The 16,888-nt window shown below is 43.3% G+C and overlaps 1 protein-coding gene across 1 annotated transcript in view; it reads right to left on the bottom strand.

Annotated features, from left to right (window-relative positions):
• SDK1 (sidekick cell adhesion molecule 1) overlaps positions 1-16,888 on the bottom strand; it is a gene marked incomplete at its 5' end in the record, with an annotated part of 840,176 nt that overhangs the window by 520,532 nt on the left and 302,756 nt on the right. Inside the window, one exon of the mRNA XM_081255449.1 lies at positions 15,618-15,765. Within this exon, the coding sequence (XP_081111575.1) occupies positions 15,618-15,765 (148 nt within the window). The remainder of the gene's footprint in view (positions 1-15,617; positions 15,766-16,888) is intronic.

Raw genomic sequence — 16,888 nt, forward strand, 5'->3', positions numbered from 1 at the left:
AAAAGTCACTGCTGGTAGCGCAGTGGTTAAGAATCCTCCTGCCAATGCAGGGGACACGGGTTCGAGCCCTGGTCCAGGAAGATCCCACATGCCGTGGAGCAATTAAGCCCGTGTGCCACAACTACTGAGCCTGTGCTCTAGAGCCCGCGAGCCACAACTACTGAAGCCGGCGTGCCACAGCTACTGAAGACTGTGCGCCTAGAGCCCATGCTCCACAACAAGAGAAGCCACTGCAATGAGAAGCCCGCGCACCACAATGAAGAGTAGCCCCCGCTCACCACAACTAGAGAAAGCCTGCACATAGCAAGGAAGACCCAACGCAGCCAAAAATACATAAATAAATAAATAAATTTATATTTAAAAAAAAAACTAAAAAATCCATAGTTCCAATGAGGTGATTAGTTAGTTGCCTTTGAATACTAATGCATGTTCATTTATATACTTAGGATAACGAGCAGAAGAGGGGATGATAATAACACCACTACATTACATGTACTTTACAGGTTAGAAAGTGTCTTCACATCTGTAATTCTATCCATCAAATAAATGCTCCCCATAATAATTCCAAGAGTGTGGTGGGGTAGGTACCCTTATTTCCGTTTGAGATATCCCATTACATCATCTTTGTTGGCAATAGTCAAAAAAGACTTGCCCAGGGTCACACAGCTACTAAGGGACAAAGCTGGGACTGAGACCTTCAGTCCCACACCATCTCCCCAGAATTAGCCAAGTACTACTATTTATTTATTCATCCAAGAAATACTTATCCATTCATCCAATAAACATTAAGTAAGTATGGCCAAGCACTGTGCTAAGTTTCTGGGCCTTCAAAAACAAAGAAATAATCCAATACAAAATGGGCAAAGGTATGGTTAGATTCTGTTTGCTAGCATTCCGTTGGTTACCAGAGTGGGGCGGTGGCAGGCAAGGGGTGAAGGTGGTCCAAAGGTATGAACTTCCAGTTATAAGACAAATAAGTCCCAAGCGTGTGATGTACAGCATGGGGACTACAGTCAACAGTACTATATTGTATATTTGAAAGTTGTTAAGACAGATCCTAAAAGTTCTCATCACAAGAAAAACACTTTAACTGTGTTGTGAGGAATATTCGCTAAACTTCTTGTAGTATATATATATGTATATATATCAAATCATGATGTTGCGCATCTTAAAATGATAGTGTTATATGTCAATTATATCTCAATAAAACTGGGAGAAAAAAAGACAAAGAAAACCTCAATCTGCTTCTACAGATTATAATTAGTAGTAAACAACCAACTATATATGCAAGGGGGATAGACAGATATATGACAGCCATAAGGAAGCATATTATTTAGTAGTACACACTAATAAACATATTTTAAAATGCCTCCTGCACACTATAAAACTCTTAGAGGAAAACATAGGAAGAACACTCTTTGACATAAATCACAGCAAGATCTTTTTAGACCTACCTCTTAGAGTAACAGAAATAAAAACAAAAATAAACAAATGGGACCTAATGAAACTTCAAAGCTTTTGCACAGCAAAGGAAACTACAAACAAGATGAAAAGATAACCCTCAGAATGGGAGAAAATATTTGCAAATGAATCAACGGACAAAAGATTAATCTCCAAAATATATAAACAGCTCATGCAGCTCAATATTAAAAAAAAAATCCAATCAAAAACTGGGCAGAAGACCTAAATAGACATTTCTCCAAAGAAGACATACAGATGGCCAAGAAGCACATGAAAAGCTGCTCAACATCACTAATTATTGAGAAATGCAAATCAAAACTACAGTGAGGGACTTCCCTGGTGGTACAGTGGTTAAGAATCCGCCTGCCAATGCAGGGGACACCGGTCCAAGCCCTGGTCTGGGAAGATTCCACATGCCGCGGAGCAACTAAGCACATGTGCCACAACTAACTGAGCCTGCTCTCTAGAGCCTGCGAGCCACAACTACTGGAGCCCACGTGCCTAAAGCCCGTGCTTCACAAGAGAAGCCACTGCAATGAGAAGACCGCTCACCACAACAAAGAGTAGACCCCACTCTCCACAACTAGAGAAAAGCCCACGCACAGCGACGAAGACCCAATACAGTCAAAAATAAATAAATAATTGATAAAAAAAAAAAAAACCTACAGTGAAGTATCACCTCACACCAGTTAGAATGGGCATCCTCAGAAAATCTACAAACAACAAATGCTGGAGAGGGTGTGGAGAAAAGGGAACCCTCTTGCAGTGTTGGTGCGAATGTAAACTGATTCAGCCACTATGGAGAACATTATGGAGGTTCCTTAAAAAACTAAAAATAGAATTACCAAATGACCCAGCAATCCCACTACTGGGCATATACCCAGAGGAAACCTTAATTCAAAAAGACACATGCACCCCAATGTTCATTGCAGCACTATTTACAGTAGCCAGGTCATGGAAGCAACCTTAATGCCCATCGACAGACAAATGGATAAAGAAGATGCGGTACATATATACAATGGAATATTACTCAGCCATAAAAGTGAATGAAATTGGGTCATTTGTAGAGACGTGGATGGATCTAGAGACTGTCATACAGAGTGAAGTAAGTCAGAAAGAGAAAAACACATATCATATATTAACGCATATATGTGGAATCTAGAAAAATGGTACAGACGAACCAGTTTGCAAGGCAGAAATAGAGACACAGATGGAGAGAACAAATGTTTGGACACCAAGGGGGGAAAGTGGTGGGGTGGGGGGGTGGGATGAACTGGGAGATTGGGGTTGACATATATACACTGATATGTATAAAATAGATAACTAATAAGAACCTGCTGTATAAAAAAAATAAAATTCAAAAAAAAATGCCTCTTGCTCATGATTGTTGCCATTTCAAAACATAATGTAGATACAGATGTAAGAGCTAAAAAAGAGTGAGGTATGATTCGAACTAACACATTCTAGGCTTGGCAACTTCAGCATTTACTGTTCATTAAAACTGTATTTTCAGGCTTCCCTGGTGGCACAGTGGTTGAGAGTCCGCCTGCCAGTGCGGGTTCCAGCCCTGGTCGGGGAGGATCCCACGTGCCACGGAGCAGCTGGGCCCATGTGCCGCAGCTACTAAGCCTGCGCTCTGGAGCCTGCTAGTCACAACTACTGAAGCCCGCACACGTGGAGCCTGTGCTCCACAACGAGAGGCCACCGCAGTGGGAAGCCTGCGCGCTGCAGCCAAGAGTGGCCCCCACTCACCACAACTAGAGAAAGCCCGCGCACAGCAGCAGGGACCCAACGCAGCCAAAAATAAATAAATAAAATAAATAAGTTTATTAAAAAGAAACTATTTTCATTATCCTAGTTTTAAATAAAGTATTATGTAGAGTTGGTGAGATGCAATTATGTGCAACTGACCTAAGATGTATAATAGGCTAATATTTGTAAAGAAATTCATTATTGTCACTAGATCTGCTCATGTAAAATGAAGTGGTATTTTATTTTCAAATGAAAAATCGGTACGTAGAATATTAAACTCTTGTCATTAGAGTTAAACACCACATTGCCAACTCAAACGGAACCAAGTAATTGTAAGATGCCCTCGCCCATCCCTCAGGCTATTCCCTGTGCACGGGAATGGTCCTCTGGTTGTGACGGACCCTGACTCCCAAAGCAGCAGGTGCAGGGTCAGCTGCCTGCACATGCCCAGTGACCTTCATTACGTCCATCTGCATTGCATCATGATGCAGGCCTCACACTTAAATACCCGGCTGCTGCCAGGTGTAGCCTATAACCTGGTCTCCTACTGTTTATAAGGTAACCCTTCATACAACAGTGTCACAATGACTAACAACCTGAAAGAAAATGTGAAATTCTCACAACGACCTTAGCCCTCCTCTCACTATGCAGGGTGAGGCTCCAGGATAAAGCACAATGAGCTGGAGCCTGGGTCAGCACTCTGTATGCCATTCAACAAAGAGACGCAGTGCCTCCAACCTTTCACCTGCTTCTGTGGACATTAATACTAGTCTCCAGGATAATATCAGCTCAGAGGATGGGACTCCTCCTGGTGTGGTTAGAACGACCACAACAAAAAGAACTTTCTAGGCTTTAGAAATCAGCACTTGGGAGAGCCCATGGAGCATGTACAGGAGCTAAGGCAGAGGTGCTGTGCCCCAGGGCTCCAGCACGTTCTCTTCCCCTGGGTCCCTCCTTCCCAGCTGGCTCTAACTCCCGGAAGACACCTCCAGGTACAGCCATGCGCTCAGCCACGTCTATACAGGACTTTCTGAAGCGAGCATCAGGACATGATCACTACAGGCAGTGTCATGCGGGTGACATGTAGCATGTACTGTCTTCGCATCCTTGAACATGAGGTGGTAAATTACTTCGCACTCCATTATCTCTGGTTAAATCTCCTGACAACTCCAGGAGGAAGAGACCATTCTCCCGCTCCTAAAGGAAGCAGAGGCGCTGTGAGGTTACGTGACCTGCCCCCAGGACAGAGAGATGCCCCTGGGTGGGCGTCTTAGTCCATTCAGGCCACTATAACAAAATACCACAGATTAAGTCATTCATAAGCAAAAACATTATTTCTCACAGTTCTAGAGGCTGGGAAGTCCAAGATCAAGGGGCTGGTGAGAACCCACTTCCCGGTTCACAGACGGCCGCCTTCTTGCTGTGTCCTCGCGTGGTGGACGGGGCGAGCTCTCTGGGGTCTCTCATCCCAGTGTGGGGCTCCACCGTCACGACCTAAGCACCTCCCAAAGGACCCACATCCTAACACCACCACAGTGAGGATCAGGTTTCAACACAGGAATTTGAGGGGACACAGACACTCAAGTCTACAGTGGTAGGATTCCAAGCTGCAGATGTTGGAGCCAAACACCCAGAGGAGCAGTCCAGGGAGGTCTTCGTTGTGCTGGTCTACCCAGAGCAAGCCCCCTCCGTGCCACCAGCAGGCGCTAACCATGTCTTCTCTTCCTCCTTGCAAACCCCAGCTCCTCTGAAGCCCAGGTGACCCAGCTACAGCACTGTTTATTCCCGAGGTGTCCCCTTCCTCCGCCCACTGACTGAGGAAGGAGGCTCCTGGCTTTCCATTGCCCCCAGCTCCTTCTCCTGCCGTCACCCTGCACGGCTCAGCATCCACGTCTCCGTCCACTCTCACATTTCCTCCACATCGTCTCAGCCCCGTGCTCACGGTCACCCCCTAAACCTTGCCAGCCCCTACAGAAATTCCATTCTGAAGTCTAGCCCTCAAATGCCCCATGTCTAAGCCCAGTTCTTCTGGGGAACAGAGCCCTTCCTGATGTGTGCGTCATCACAGGTAAGCAGGAAGGAGGGACAGGAGGAGAGAGCACAGACCAAGGAGGGCTTGATCCCACTGACTCCAGCTGTGTAGCTGTGCTTGACCCTCAGGAGGACTTCCAAGAAGCTGCATGAAGCTGTGTCCCTCAGGAGTCCAACTGGGAGAAGTCTATCTGCTGGTCCGCACCCCTCACCTGCATACACCCATCCTGACTCACCAAGGGCCAAAGTCTACCCCCTGAGAATTTAACTTGACCACCCTCCTGGACTGCATCACCTGATCCCTTCCAATGGAAGGGACTGGCTGGAGAGGTCACGGTGAGGATAGGAGGCTCTGAGGTGCCCAGAGCACCCACTTCCGCTCAGTCCCCCACTCAGGTATCCTTCCACTTCACAGGCTGCAGTCTCCTGACTCTGCTGAATTGGACCACCCATCACCTCCTCCCTTACACGACTCCCAGACAACCAAGAGCCACCTCCCATTTGCAAACCCTCCACGTGCTTGTTTCTTGGTCCCACATGACAGGCTGCACTTCATCCTTCTTTGTAGAGCTGCCTTCTCTACAACTTTACTGCGACAATCCATGATCACAGACCGCAAAGGTGCCACTGTACTCAAATGGTCCCCTAAGTCTAGCGTGTTGCTCAATTTGCTTTTGACTCTCCAGATAATTACTGAATACCTTCACCTCTCTTCTTGTGTCACACTTCACTCTAAACTTATAACCTCATCCCAATATTCACAGAGGAAATAAAAATCCACAAGAAAACCCTCAGTTTTCCACAAGCATGTCTGCCAGACAACACACGTCCAAACCCATATCAGGCCCTGTCCTGTAGTGGAAGCTGCCCTTGACTCTATCAAAGGCTGTCCCTTGATGGGCTGTCATACAGAGTGGTGAATCCTGTGCACCACACCACACTGGGGCCCTCGTGCACGTGCTGGTGACGCGGGTGCCCGTGCCACCCAGCCTCTACCTTCTCCAGGGCTCTGCCCCTCACTCACACTCTACTGCATCCTCACACTCTCCTTCTGTAGGAGAGAATTTCCATTAGCATATGAGTATTCTCTGTTATTTCCCACGTTAAGGAAAAAACCCAACCCCCTGACCTCACGGATCCGCACCATTTCTCTGCAGCCGTTCTCGATAAAAATTCCCAGAGTTCTCATCTTGCTGTCTTTACTTTCTTCTCTGTTATTTAAATGTATTAAAATTGCAATCACCAAACATTTCCTAACTAGAAAAAAATAATAAAATGAAGACCAACATTTCTAACATTCTATTTCCTCCTAGGTTCAATATTCCTTTTCCTCAAGCCCATTCTTAGTAGATCTTCCAGCAAGTTCTCAGAAATGTAAATTCTCAGTCTGAACCCGTGTCCCCTGCATTAGCAGGCAGATTCTCAACCACTGTGCCATCAGGGAAGCCCTTGGTTCTTTTTAAAATCAGCACATTAAAAGATGTTTGACATCATTAGCCATTAGGGAAATGCAAATTAAAAACACAATGAGTTGTAATTAAATATCCATCGAGATGGCTAAAATAAAAAAAATAGTGACAACATTGAATGCTAGTGAGGAAGCAAAGAAACTGGATCATTTGTACATCATTGGTGGGATTATAAAATGGTACAGTAACTCTGGAAATAGTTTGGCATTTTCTTAAAAAAACTAAACATGCAAATACCATATAACCAGTCACTGCACTTCTGGGCATTTATCCCAGAGAAATGAAGACATGTTCACACAAAACATGTACAAGAATATTTACAGCAGCTTTATTCCTAAGGGTGAAAAACTGTACACAGCCCAAATGTCCTTCACCTGGTGAAGGGTTACACAAGCTGTGGTATGTCCACACCATGGAAAACTACACAATAAAAAGGAACCCAGCACTCACACATGCAGTAACCTGAACTAAACAGAGAATTATGCTGAATGAAAAACGCCAATCCTAAAAGGTTACAGACTGCACAATTCCATTTATAAAACATTCTCTAAATGATAAAATTATAGAAATGGAGAACAGATTCATGATTGCTAGGATTTAGGGTGGGGACAAAGGCTGGGGGAAAGTAGCTGCTGGTATAAACAGGCAACGTGAAGGGTCCTGTGGTGATGGGACTGTTCTGTGTTTTGAGTGTATCAACATCAATATCCTGGCTATGGTGCTGCACCACAGCTCTGTAACGTCTCACCTGGCTGTGATGCTGTACCACAGCTCTACGAGGTCTCACCTGGCTGTGACGCTCTACCACAGCTCTACGAGGTCTCACCTGGCTGCGATGCTGCACCACAGCTCTACGAGTTCTCACCTGACTGTGATGCTATACTACAGCTCTACAAGACCTCACCAGGTAGGGGAACTGTTTAAAGGGCATATGGGATCTCCCTGTATTCTTTTTTTTTTTTTTTTGTGGTACACCAGCCTCTCACTGTTGTGGCCTCTCCCGTCGAGGAGTACAGCCTCCGGACGCGCAGGCTCAGCGGCCATGGCTCACGGGCCCAGCTGCTCTGCGGCATGTGGGATCTTCCCGGACCGGGGCACGAACCCGCATCCCCTGCATCGGCAAGCGGACTCTCAACCACTGCGCCACCAGGGAAGCCCTCCCTGTATTACTTCTTAACAACTGTATGTGAATCTACAATTAGCTCAAAATAAGTTTAATTAAAAATGAGGAAACAACAAATACTGTATGATTTCACTTACATGAGGGACCCACTGGAGTCAAATTCAGAGAGACAGAAAGTAGAAGGGTGAGTGCCAAGAGCGGGGGGAGTGGGGAGTGGAGAGTTATCCTTTAATGGGGACAGAGCTGCAGTTTCTCAAGATGAAAGAGCTCCAAAGACTGGTGGTGGTGACGGCTGTGCAACAACGTGAACATATTTAATGCCACTGAATTTACAGTGAAAAATAGTGAAGATGGTAAATTTCATGTTACACATATTTTAGCACAATTTCAAAAAATGTTCCAAAAAATAAAACCACAACTCTTCCAAAGACGTCCCACTGTATATGGAATAAAACTCAGATTTCTTTCCAGATTCTGGCACCTCCAGGATCTCTTTCCACTCTCTTTGCCCGCTGTTCACGAGGCCCTAAGCGCCAGACAACAGTTTAGCAAATACAACAGGCTTTGTATTTGCATTTGCATGTATGTGGCCCCAGTGTTCAGAATATTCGTCCTCTAGATGTGTGCATGGCTAGATCTTTCAGACGTGAGCCCGAGAGAGCAGTGCAGCACAGAGGCAAAGAAAGTGTGGGGTCAAGAATCAAAGGCTCTAACACTAACCAGCTGCTGGCCTCCCTCTGTTGTTGCTCCTTTCAGCAAAGTGACGATAATAACAGTACAAGCCATGGGCTGCTGTGAGGAGTCAATGAATCATTATAGAGAAAACACTTAAAACAGTGCCTGGTACTCAAAAAATATTTAGTAATAATCATTATTAATACCACCTCGAGAATATCACAGAAATTATGTCGAATGAAAGAAGGCAGAAACAAAAGAGTTCATATGCCATGATTCTATTTATAAGCAATTCTAGCATAAGCAAACTAACCTATGGTAATAGAATGAGATGAGCAGGTGGGGCGGGGGCAGGGACCAGGGGTAAGAACTGCCCTCGGGAACTTGCTTAGGATGGTGATTACACCTGTGTGCACATTTGTTAAAATTCATCAAACTGTGTGTTTAAAATCTGTACACTGTGTTGTATGTAAATGACAACTCAATAAAGTGTCACCTTAAAATGTCACCTGCATAGAGAGGCATCCTTGACACCTCCCTCCCCTCCCGTTCAGTTCTCTCCTCTCCCGCCCTCCATTTCCCTCATAGATTTCATCATCCCCCAAAGAACCCTGGTTATTAACCTGTTTCCACAATGGACCATAACTCAGTGAAGGCTGACGCTTCAATGTCCTCATGCCCCTTCCTGTCCCGAGCAGCTACAACAGTGCCTGGCACAAAACAAGTGCTCAGTAAGTATCTACTGAGTGCAGGGAGGAGGAAAGAGGGGGAGGGAGAGGCAGGCCTGGCCCTGAGCACCCTCCTCCCATGAGCACCGCTGGTGTGAACACCAGAAAGGACCTCCGAGGTCTTTCATGTCACCTTCCTCATTTTTGACATGAGAAAATGGAGGCAAAGGAGAGTAAGTAAGTTTCCCAAGGTCAGAATTAATGGTGGAAGCAGGTCTGGAGCCCGTTATCTCCTAGTCTTTTTTACTTATACCAAATATGGCTCAATTCACATGTATAGACATACTCTATAAACATTCACAAAATGCCTACAAAACATAATATAAAAATTTTAAAAGCATATTATTTTGAAAACCCAGTTAACTGTAAAAATGTTATTACAACCAGATCTACTTCATTCAAGCATTAAGTTGTGTGACTTCCAATACAAGTGCTAATTTAAACAAATCTTTCTTGCAGCAATTGAAATGGTAATAGGTTAATGGATGTTCAAGTATTTAAGCATGGACAATCATGAGTCAGACCGTTTCTAAGTCACCTGGGATGCTGTTTGCTGCCCATACTTCACAATTCAGATCATTCCTGGCAAGTCGTCTCACAAAGCTGACTGGAGGTTTGAAATATTTAATCTATAAACCACGCATTCCTAGGAAAACACATGCCAGTACACTTGTGCTTAAACATTCCTGTCAGGTAGGCTACAGGATGCAGTTTGAGCACAAGAACCTGCAATTAAGCAAAAGAATGGAATTGCACAGGACAAGTTTCTGCGTCCTAATCTGATAACTGCCGACATAAATTACCTCCCGGAGGGTCAGAGAAATACCGCATGACATCAACATTCACATTTCATATTTTGAGAAATATAAGGAAACAAAGAACATATATCTAAACTGAAATAACACAGAACAATTTTATTATCAAATTAGACTGTATTTGTAAGACAAGGCTATAATCATCTTTGATACCCAAAGACAGCAAACTAACTGTTCGGATTCAGTAAATCAGAAAAATAAACATGCACTTTTTTCATCTTCTCAGATAAAAAAACCCTATAATTACCAATTCATAATTCTGAGTATAACTTATTCCCAATTCTTTCAAAATACTGTTTGCTTTCCCAAGATACATTTCTCCTTCATCAGCACCATTTTCTCCTGAGGTTTGTTGTGCCATTTTTTTCCCTTTTTTGGTGAGGATGTTTACATGATTTTTCTTCACATTTCTTCATTCATTGATTCAGACTTTCCAATATTGCATTTCTGCTCTGCATAACAGCAGGCCAGACAGAGTTATAAAAACAAAGACGTTTTAGATGGTCAATACCCAGGGAAGGTGAAAACCACTTGCGGAGACAGGACCTACACTTACAGTACGAGGTTCATGACTCTCACTAGCTAAAGACTCAAGGTGAGATGTTGAGAGAAAGAGCTGCCGAGCCTGGCATGTGCAGGTCATGGGTATAGACCCTCAGCTTAACTGCTCCTGGCCTGAGACTGTCCCACCTGGCCTTTGTCCCACCTCCCCAACTTATTAGTTCCCTATGGAGTCTGCTACCTTCACCTGCTTTGCCATGTTACCTAACAAATTCAACTGTTCCAGGCATTAGGACCTGGATATCCTTGGGAGGCCATGAAAGTGCCGCCTTGCTCCCTGCTCCTTGGGCCTCGGGAGCAGCCCTGGTTACCACCCTGTCCTCTCCTTCTGGTGTTTTGGTTCTGTAGTTCTCTAAATACTCCAACATATTTTCTTTTTGCTTAGCCAGAGCCATCCTCTGTAACTTGCAGCTAAGGGCATCTTAAGTGAAACGATGGAACTCTTTGGGCTTCACTAACTGGCTCATGTAGTCCATACACAGCTTTAAAGACCTATAAATCTCAACACAGCAACAACCCCCAAGTTTAACCAAGATCTCTTTGCTCACCTTGAGTCTGATATATACAACTATCTAACGACTGGACCCCCCGGCCACCTACTAGCACAGGACACTTAACATGTCCGACACGAATTTCAGACACCACCACCAACCCCCACACACAGACACAGCACTGTTTCACCCCAAATCATCTCCCCATTTCAGAAAATGGTAATTCCTTCCTACCAGTTGCTGAGGCCAAAATTCTTAAGAGTTACCCGTGGCTTCTCTCCTCTCATACCCCACATCCAGTCCAATGGGAAATCCCATTGTTTCTACTTTCAAACTGTATCAGCATCTGACACTTCTCACCACCCTGATCCGAGCCACCTGAATTACTGCAGAAACCCCTCACAGGCCTCCTGGCTTCTGATTCTGTCACCCTACAGCCTGTTCTTAACACAATTCTCTCTTTTTTTAAAAAAATAAATTTATTTATTTATTTCTGGCTGTGTTGCGTCTGTTGCTGCATGCGGGCTTTCTCTAGTTGCAGCGAGCGGGGGCTACTCTTTGTTGTGGTGTGTGGGCTTCTCATTGTGGTGGCTTCTCTTGTGGCGGAGCGTGGGATCTAGGTATGTGGGTTCCAGTAGTTGTGGCTCGTGGGCTCAGTAGTTGTGGCGCACGGGCTCAGCTGCTCCGTGGCATGTGGGATCTTCCCAGACCAGGGATCGGACCTGTGTCCCTTGCATTGGCAGGCGGACTCTCAACCACTGCGCCACCAGGGAAGTCCCTGTTCTCAACATAAATCTTAATAGAAGAACCCTAAGAGAGACTGCATCACTCCTCTGCTCAGATCCTCAGAGCAAACGCCCAACTCCTCACTATGGCTAAGTAATCTGGTCCTGGAATCTGGCCCCAGGGCCCTGATCACCTCATCTCCAGCCCTCTCCCTGGCCCCACACCAGCCCCACTGGCCTCCCTGCTGCTGCTCAAACACCCCGGCACGGTCCTCCCTCAGAGCTTTCACACGTGCTCTTCTCACCAATACACCCCCATGCCTCACTCCCTGGATTCACTCAGGGCTCTGCTCACAGTTTAGTACCCGAGAGGCGTTCTCTGATTTCATGTCTACAATGTCCACCACCCATCCTGCACCCCTGCTCTGTCATCCTGCTCTGTTTCCTCCTCACTACGTATCATCAGCTGGCATATCATACACTCATCCGGTTGGCATCTGTCTCCTTCCAGTTGGGTGCAGGCTCCCTGAGGACAGGATCTTCCTTTTGTTTACTGCTATCTATTCAGAGTATGCCCTGCACAAGGACTTGGGGAATGAACGAAAAACAATGCCCAAATTGCAGTCAGAACTTTGTTAGTTTTTCATTCAGCCTTTCTCATATGAATGTGAAGCAGCTCAGGTACCACCACCAGGTCCCACTACTCTTCTGGAAATGATGATGAATTTCCGCTATTTTTCCTACACAGTCTATTCTTCATTCAACAATATGTAGCCGAAGGACAAGGAGGCTCTGCCCCTGACACGGTGCCGGATTCTGCACCTGGTCACCACCCCTATGTCTCCTGTTGCCGTCCACCCCGCGCTAAGGTACCCGATGATCCCTATATGGAGATAATTTCTGTCTCCATCTCCCACTAGACCTCCGAATTTAATAAAGTCTATGCCTTAATTGGAAGGCCACATTTGCCTTCTCTTTGTCAAAAATTTCTGAAGATAGGGACCAACAGACCTAACACAGAAAGGATAAACAATGCACAGGCAGGGATGCTCACTGTTGAGGAGGGTGTGTGCATTTGTGCGAGTCTGTGGCTCACGGCAAACCTAGGTTAACCTACAGCATTTCAAATCGAAACCTGGTGTTCTAAAAAAAGAGAAAAAAAGTTGAGATCAGTGTAAGAAGAAAATAAATCAAAAGCACGAAGAAGGTTCAGCAAAATAAAGTGAAAAGAAGAATTAGCCTGATGCAGAAGAGAACATGAGATTTAGAGCCAGACAGACCTGGGTTTGAGTCCCAGCTCTGCCATTTGTCAGCTGTGTGCCCTTGGGTGGGTCATTTAACATCTCCAATCTTCGGTTCTGATAGCTAATTATACCTGCCTCAGAAGGCAAATGTGAGGATTACAGAAGATATGTTTAAAGTAGTACTCAATAAATAATAGCTGCTGTTAAAATTTAATAGACTATTCAACTAATTTTTCAAGTTGAGGAACATTAAACTTACTGTTTCCCTTGAAAATGAAAAAAAAAAAGCCTAAAGCTCACAGTTTTAAGGTCATGAGATAATATTAAAAAATACAGGGGTGGGGTGGCAAGATGAGGTTCTCCCTCCCCATGACAAAGGTACATCTCTCCCCTGTGTTAGGGAGCTGACCTCAGATAACCAGGCTAAAAGCAGGAGGAGAGGCTTGACCTGTTTCGACAGGTGTGAAACACTTTGAGCCAGACGTTCCATTTTGAAATGATACCTGGTGGCACAGAACAGATCTAATGCCATCTGAGTTCTGTCTGCCAACCGTCTGGGCAGAGGCAATGTATATGTGCCCTTCCATCTGATGTCCAAGCTGAATGTTATTAGATGTGTAAAGTAATACATCTTTGAATGATGCATAAACTTGTGGAGAAAACCGTGCAACTGCTGATTTATGGTATCTTGCACAGCGGGTACTTAAATAAATACAGGGGTGGTGATAAGGTGGAAAATATGAAACTAAAGGGCCTTGAGAAGTGTAAATATCCATAATCAGCCTCATCTCATCTCTTAAAAAAAGCTATACAGGCATATTATTCCACTGAGATTGGAGATTCATCAATAGCTTCATGGTTGTAAGCAGACCATTTGTTTGCTATGACACTAAGTTAAAGCCCTACTAGCGTCTTTGCCTTATTAGCTCACCAGGAATTAAACAGTCTTTAGCAAGAACTTGCAAGTTAAAAAAAAACAAGCTTATAAAATTAAGAGTTATTTCATTCTGTATCCTTTTATACTTCTTGAGTAAATGTTGTCTCACGAACATAGCTAGACCATAGGTTAACAAATGAATTCCTCTGTAGTTGTTTGCTACGGAGTTAAAATAATCCTTCCACCGTTGACATTAGTTAGAAGCTCCAGTGTTTGAGAGGAAGCCTAATCCAACCTACGCACCCCTCCCTGTACCAGCTCTTCCCCAGCACTCATCCCACCTTTGCCCAGCCACACTGTGTTCAACACTAGGACCTTCCAGAATATTTCACAAGAATCTCTCTCAGCGGCCTTTTTTTTTCCAGCCTAACAGTCTTCTAAGAGAATGAGAAATTGATCCTTGTCTTTGCTTCACCCCATCTCCAGAGGCATTTGTTATAGTTGGAATGAATATAAAGGTGGATACATAAGCAACTTTTAATAAAATAAAGAAAAAGGATAGAAGTTATCCCATCTTTCCAAGGTAATTTATATTTTTACTAGAATCTTAAAATATAGATTTTACGTATTTCAATATTTTTCCTGTTTCCAATAACCAAAATAGAAACATTTGCTAAATAAGCTTAAGAATTGTGTAGGCTCAAGCAGAGTTCTGATGCCCAAGTGGACGAGCAGGGATACTGGACTTAGAGAAGGGACTGCATGGATGCTCAGATGGGGAGAAAGCACATTTGAAAACTGTTCAGCAAATTGCCTTCACATATCCCTTCTGGGGGAAAAAGAGCGCATTTTCTTCTCACAATTTTTTTTTTGTCTGAGTGCAACCAACTGATGGCATAAATATTTGACGTTTAGCCCAAGCTTATAGCATTTCACAGTTCTTTCAGAAATGTCCATCCTCAAAGCCTTTATATTCAGTATGTTATCTTTAAATTACATTGCAAAATGCCCACTTATAAAATATATACCAAATGTTCTTTTTAATCACTTAAAGCTCCAAATGCAGAAACTGTTTGGCATTAGATAAATATCTTAAATGTGAAATAGGCAAGAACACCTTGAAATAATGCTTAACTAATCACAAAGCAACTACTCTGCAATAGATGGGTGAACCACTAATTAGACAAAAGGAAATAAAACTGTCATAGTAGGATAAAAGGACAAAGAGAAATAAGCAGCAATTACTATTTTATCATCAGAGAAAGTAGCATCAAACATGGCTCAGTAAAAGAGGGAGAAAACCCCACAGCTCTATCGGTAAATACGAGCGCTCATTAAATTAGTACTTGGAGCTAAACACAGCTCAGGATGAAAATGACATCTCAAAAAGTGCATTCCAAAAGGAAAAAAAAAATACCATAAAGAGTATGTAAAGGTGCTTTAGTTAGGCTATGCGGCATATTAAAGACTAATATTACATGACAATTTTCTTAAACTGCTTAAAAATTTCCAAGCCAGCCTTAAAATAGCTGTTTATTAAGGACTGAGGTAGGTCTACTAGACCAGGTTAGTCTTTTCAAAGTTTAATTGGTACACTTAATATGTAAATGGTACCAACAAGTGTCATGAGATGTATTTTAAACTTTAAAGTTTGGAACGACTTACATTCTGTTGCTTGGAATAATCTTGTGCCCTTCTCTGAACCAGGTCACTTGAGGGCTGGGGCAGCTGGTGATGGGCAGTAAGTTGAGTATGGCTGCATGTCCTTGAGAGACCATTTTTCTCTGATCTGTATCCATGAAATTTCCCATATCTGCAAAGAAAAATCAGACCTTTTAAGTTTCAGAAAATTCTTTTTTGAGGGAGCAGGAGGTCAAAGATGGAAATAACTATATTTTATTGCAAAGTCACCAGTGTTGCTATAATTAAGCAGGAAGACCAGAGGCGAGCAGTAATGCTGATGAGTGCAGACTAGGTGGTAAAGTGGAGCATAAGGCAAAGCCACGTGCCTCCAAAGTACCCATGAAGTGCGTGAATCAGCAGAACTTCATGGTCTTTGTGTCGCTGCAACAATACAATGAAATGTTTGCAACCAATTTTAATATTGAAATAAATTGTGGAAAAGCATCCTCATGCCACATGAAGCATTTTCCCAGAAATGATAATAAAATGATTTCAGACATCCCCCGGCTCCCAGATCTCTCCAGCTGGTTCTACCCAGGCACCTGCTGCTGTCCTGCTCAGTTTCTCCTTTTCTTTGTTTCTGGGGTGAATGCTCCCTAAAAGATCTTTTGGGAGAAATATTTAACCCCTGATTCAGTTTTAGAGGGTTCTCCAAACCCCATACTACTGACTTAATTGGGGGCAGGTAGGTTTTGTTCCAGTCTTTGTGCTACTGGTTTACAACATTTAAAAAATGAGATCACAGGAAAAAAAACCCAGCCTTTAGAATGTGGGTATATGTGGCCAATTTTTAAATCAGTACCATTTGAAAGTTTTTTAAAATTTCCATATTATGATTAGCTACAGATATATGTATACACACACTGATACGGCACATATACTATATTTTTGTCTGAACGCATATAAATTTGGAACAGTCCATAAAAGATCTCTATTATCAACAGATTTGTGATTCAGAAGAAATTATTGACTATGTTACAAGCAGTGTTTAATAGTCTAGGAGAAGATGAAACAAATGAAACAGATTAGGAAAATATGCACAGTTATTTTAAAGTAAAGTGAAATTTGTTATCAAAGACAAGGAGAAAAGAGACAAAATCTAGCGCTAGAGGTAAAGGATAGAAACAAGGATATTATATTAAACAATTTATTAAATATAATAAATTCTAAGCTTATTCAAATATGTTTTGGGTATTAACCTTAATTTTTTATTTATGAATTATGTTTTCAATTATTTAACTGAATAAAAGTTC

This window comes from Mesoplodon bidens (genome assembly GCF_964165515.1).
Source record: "Mesoplodon bidens genome assembly, chromosome: 15".
Classification (NCBI taxonomy): domain Eukaryota; kingdom Metazoa; phylum Chordata; class Mammalia; order Artiodactyla; family Ziphiidae; genus Mesoplodon; species Mesoplodon bidens.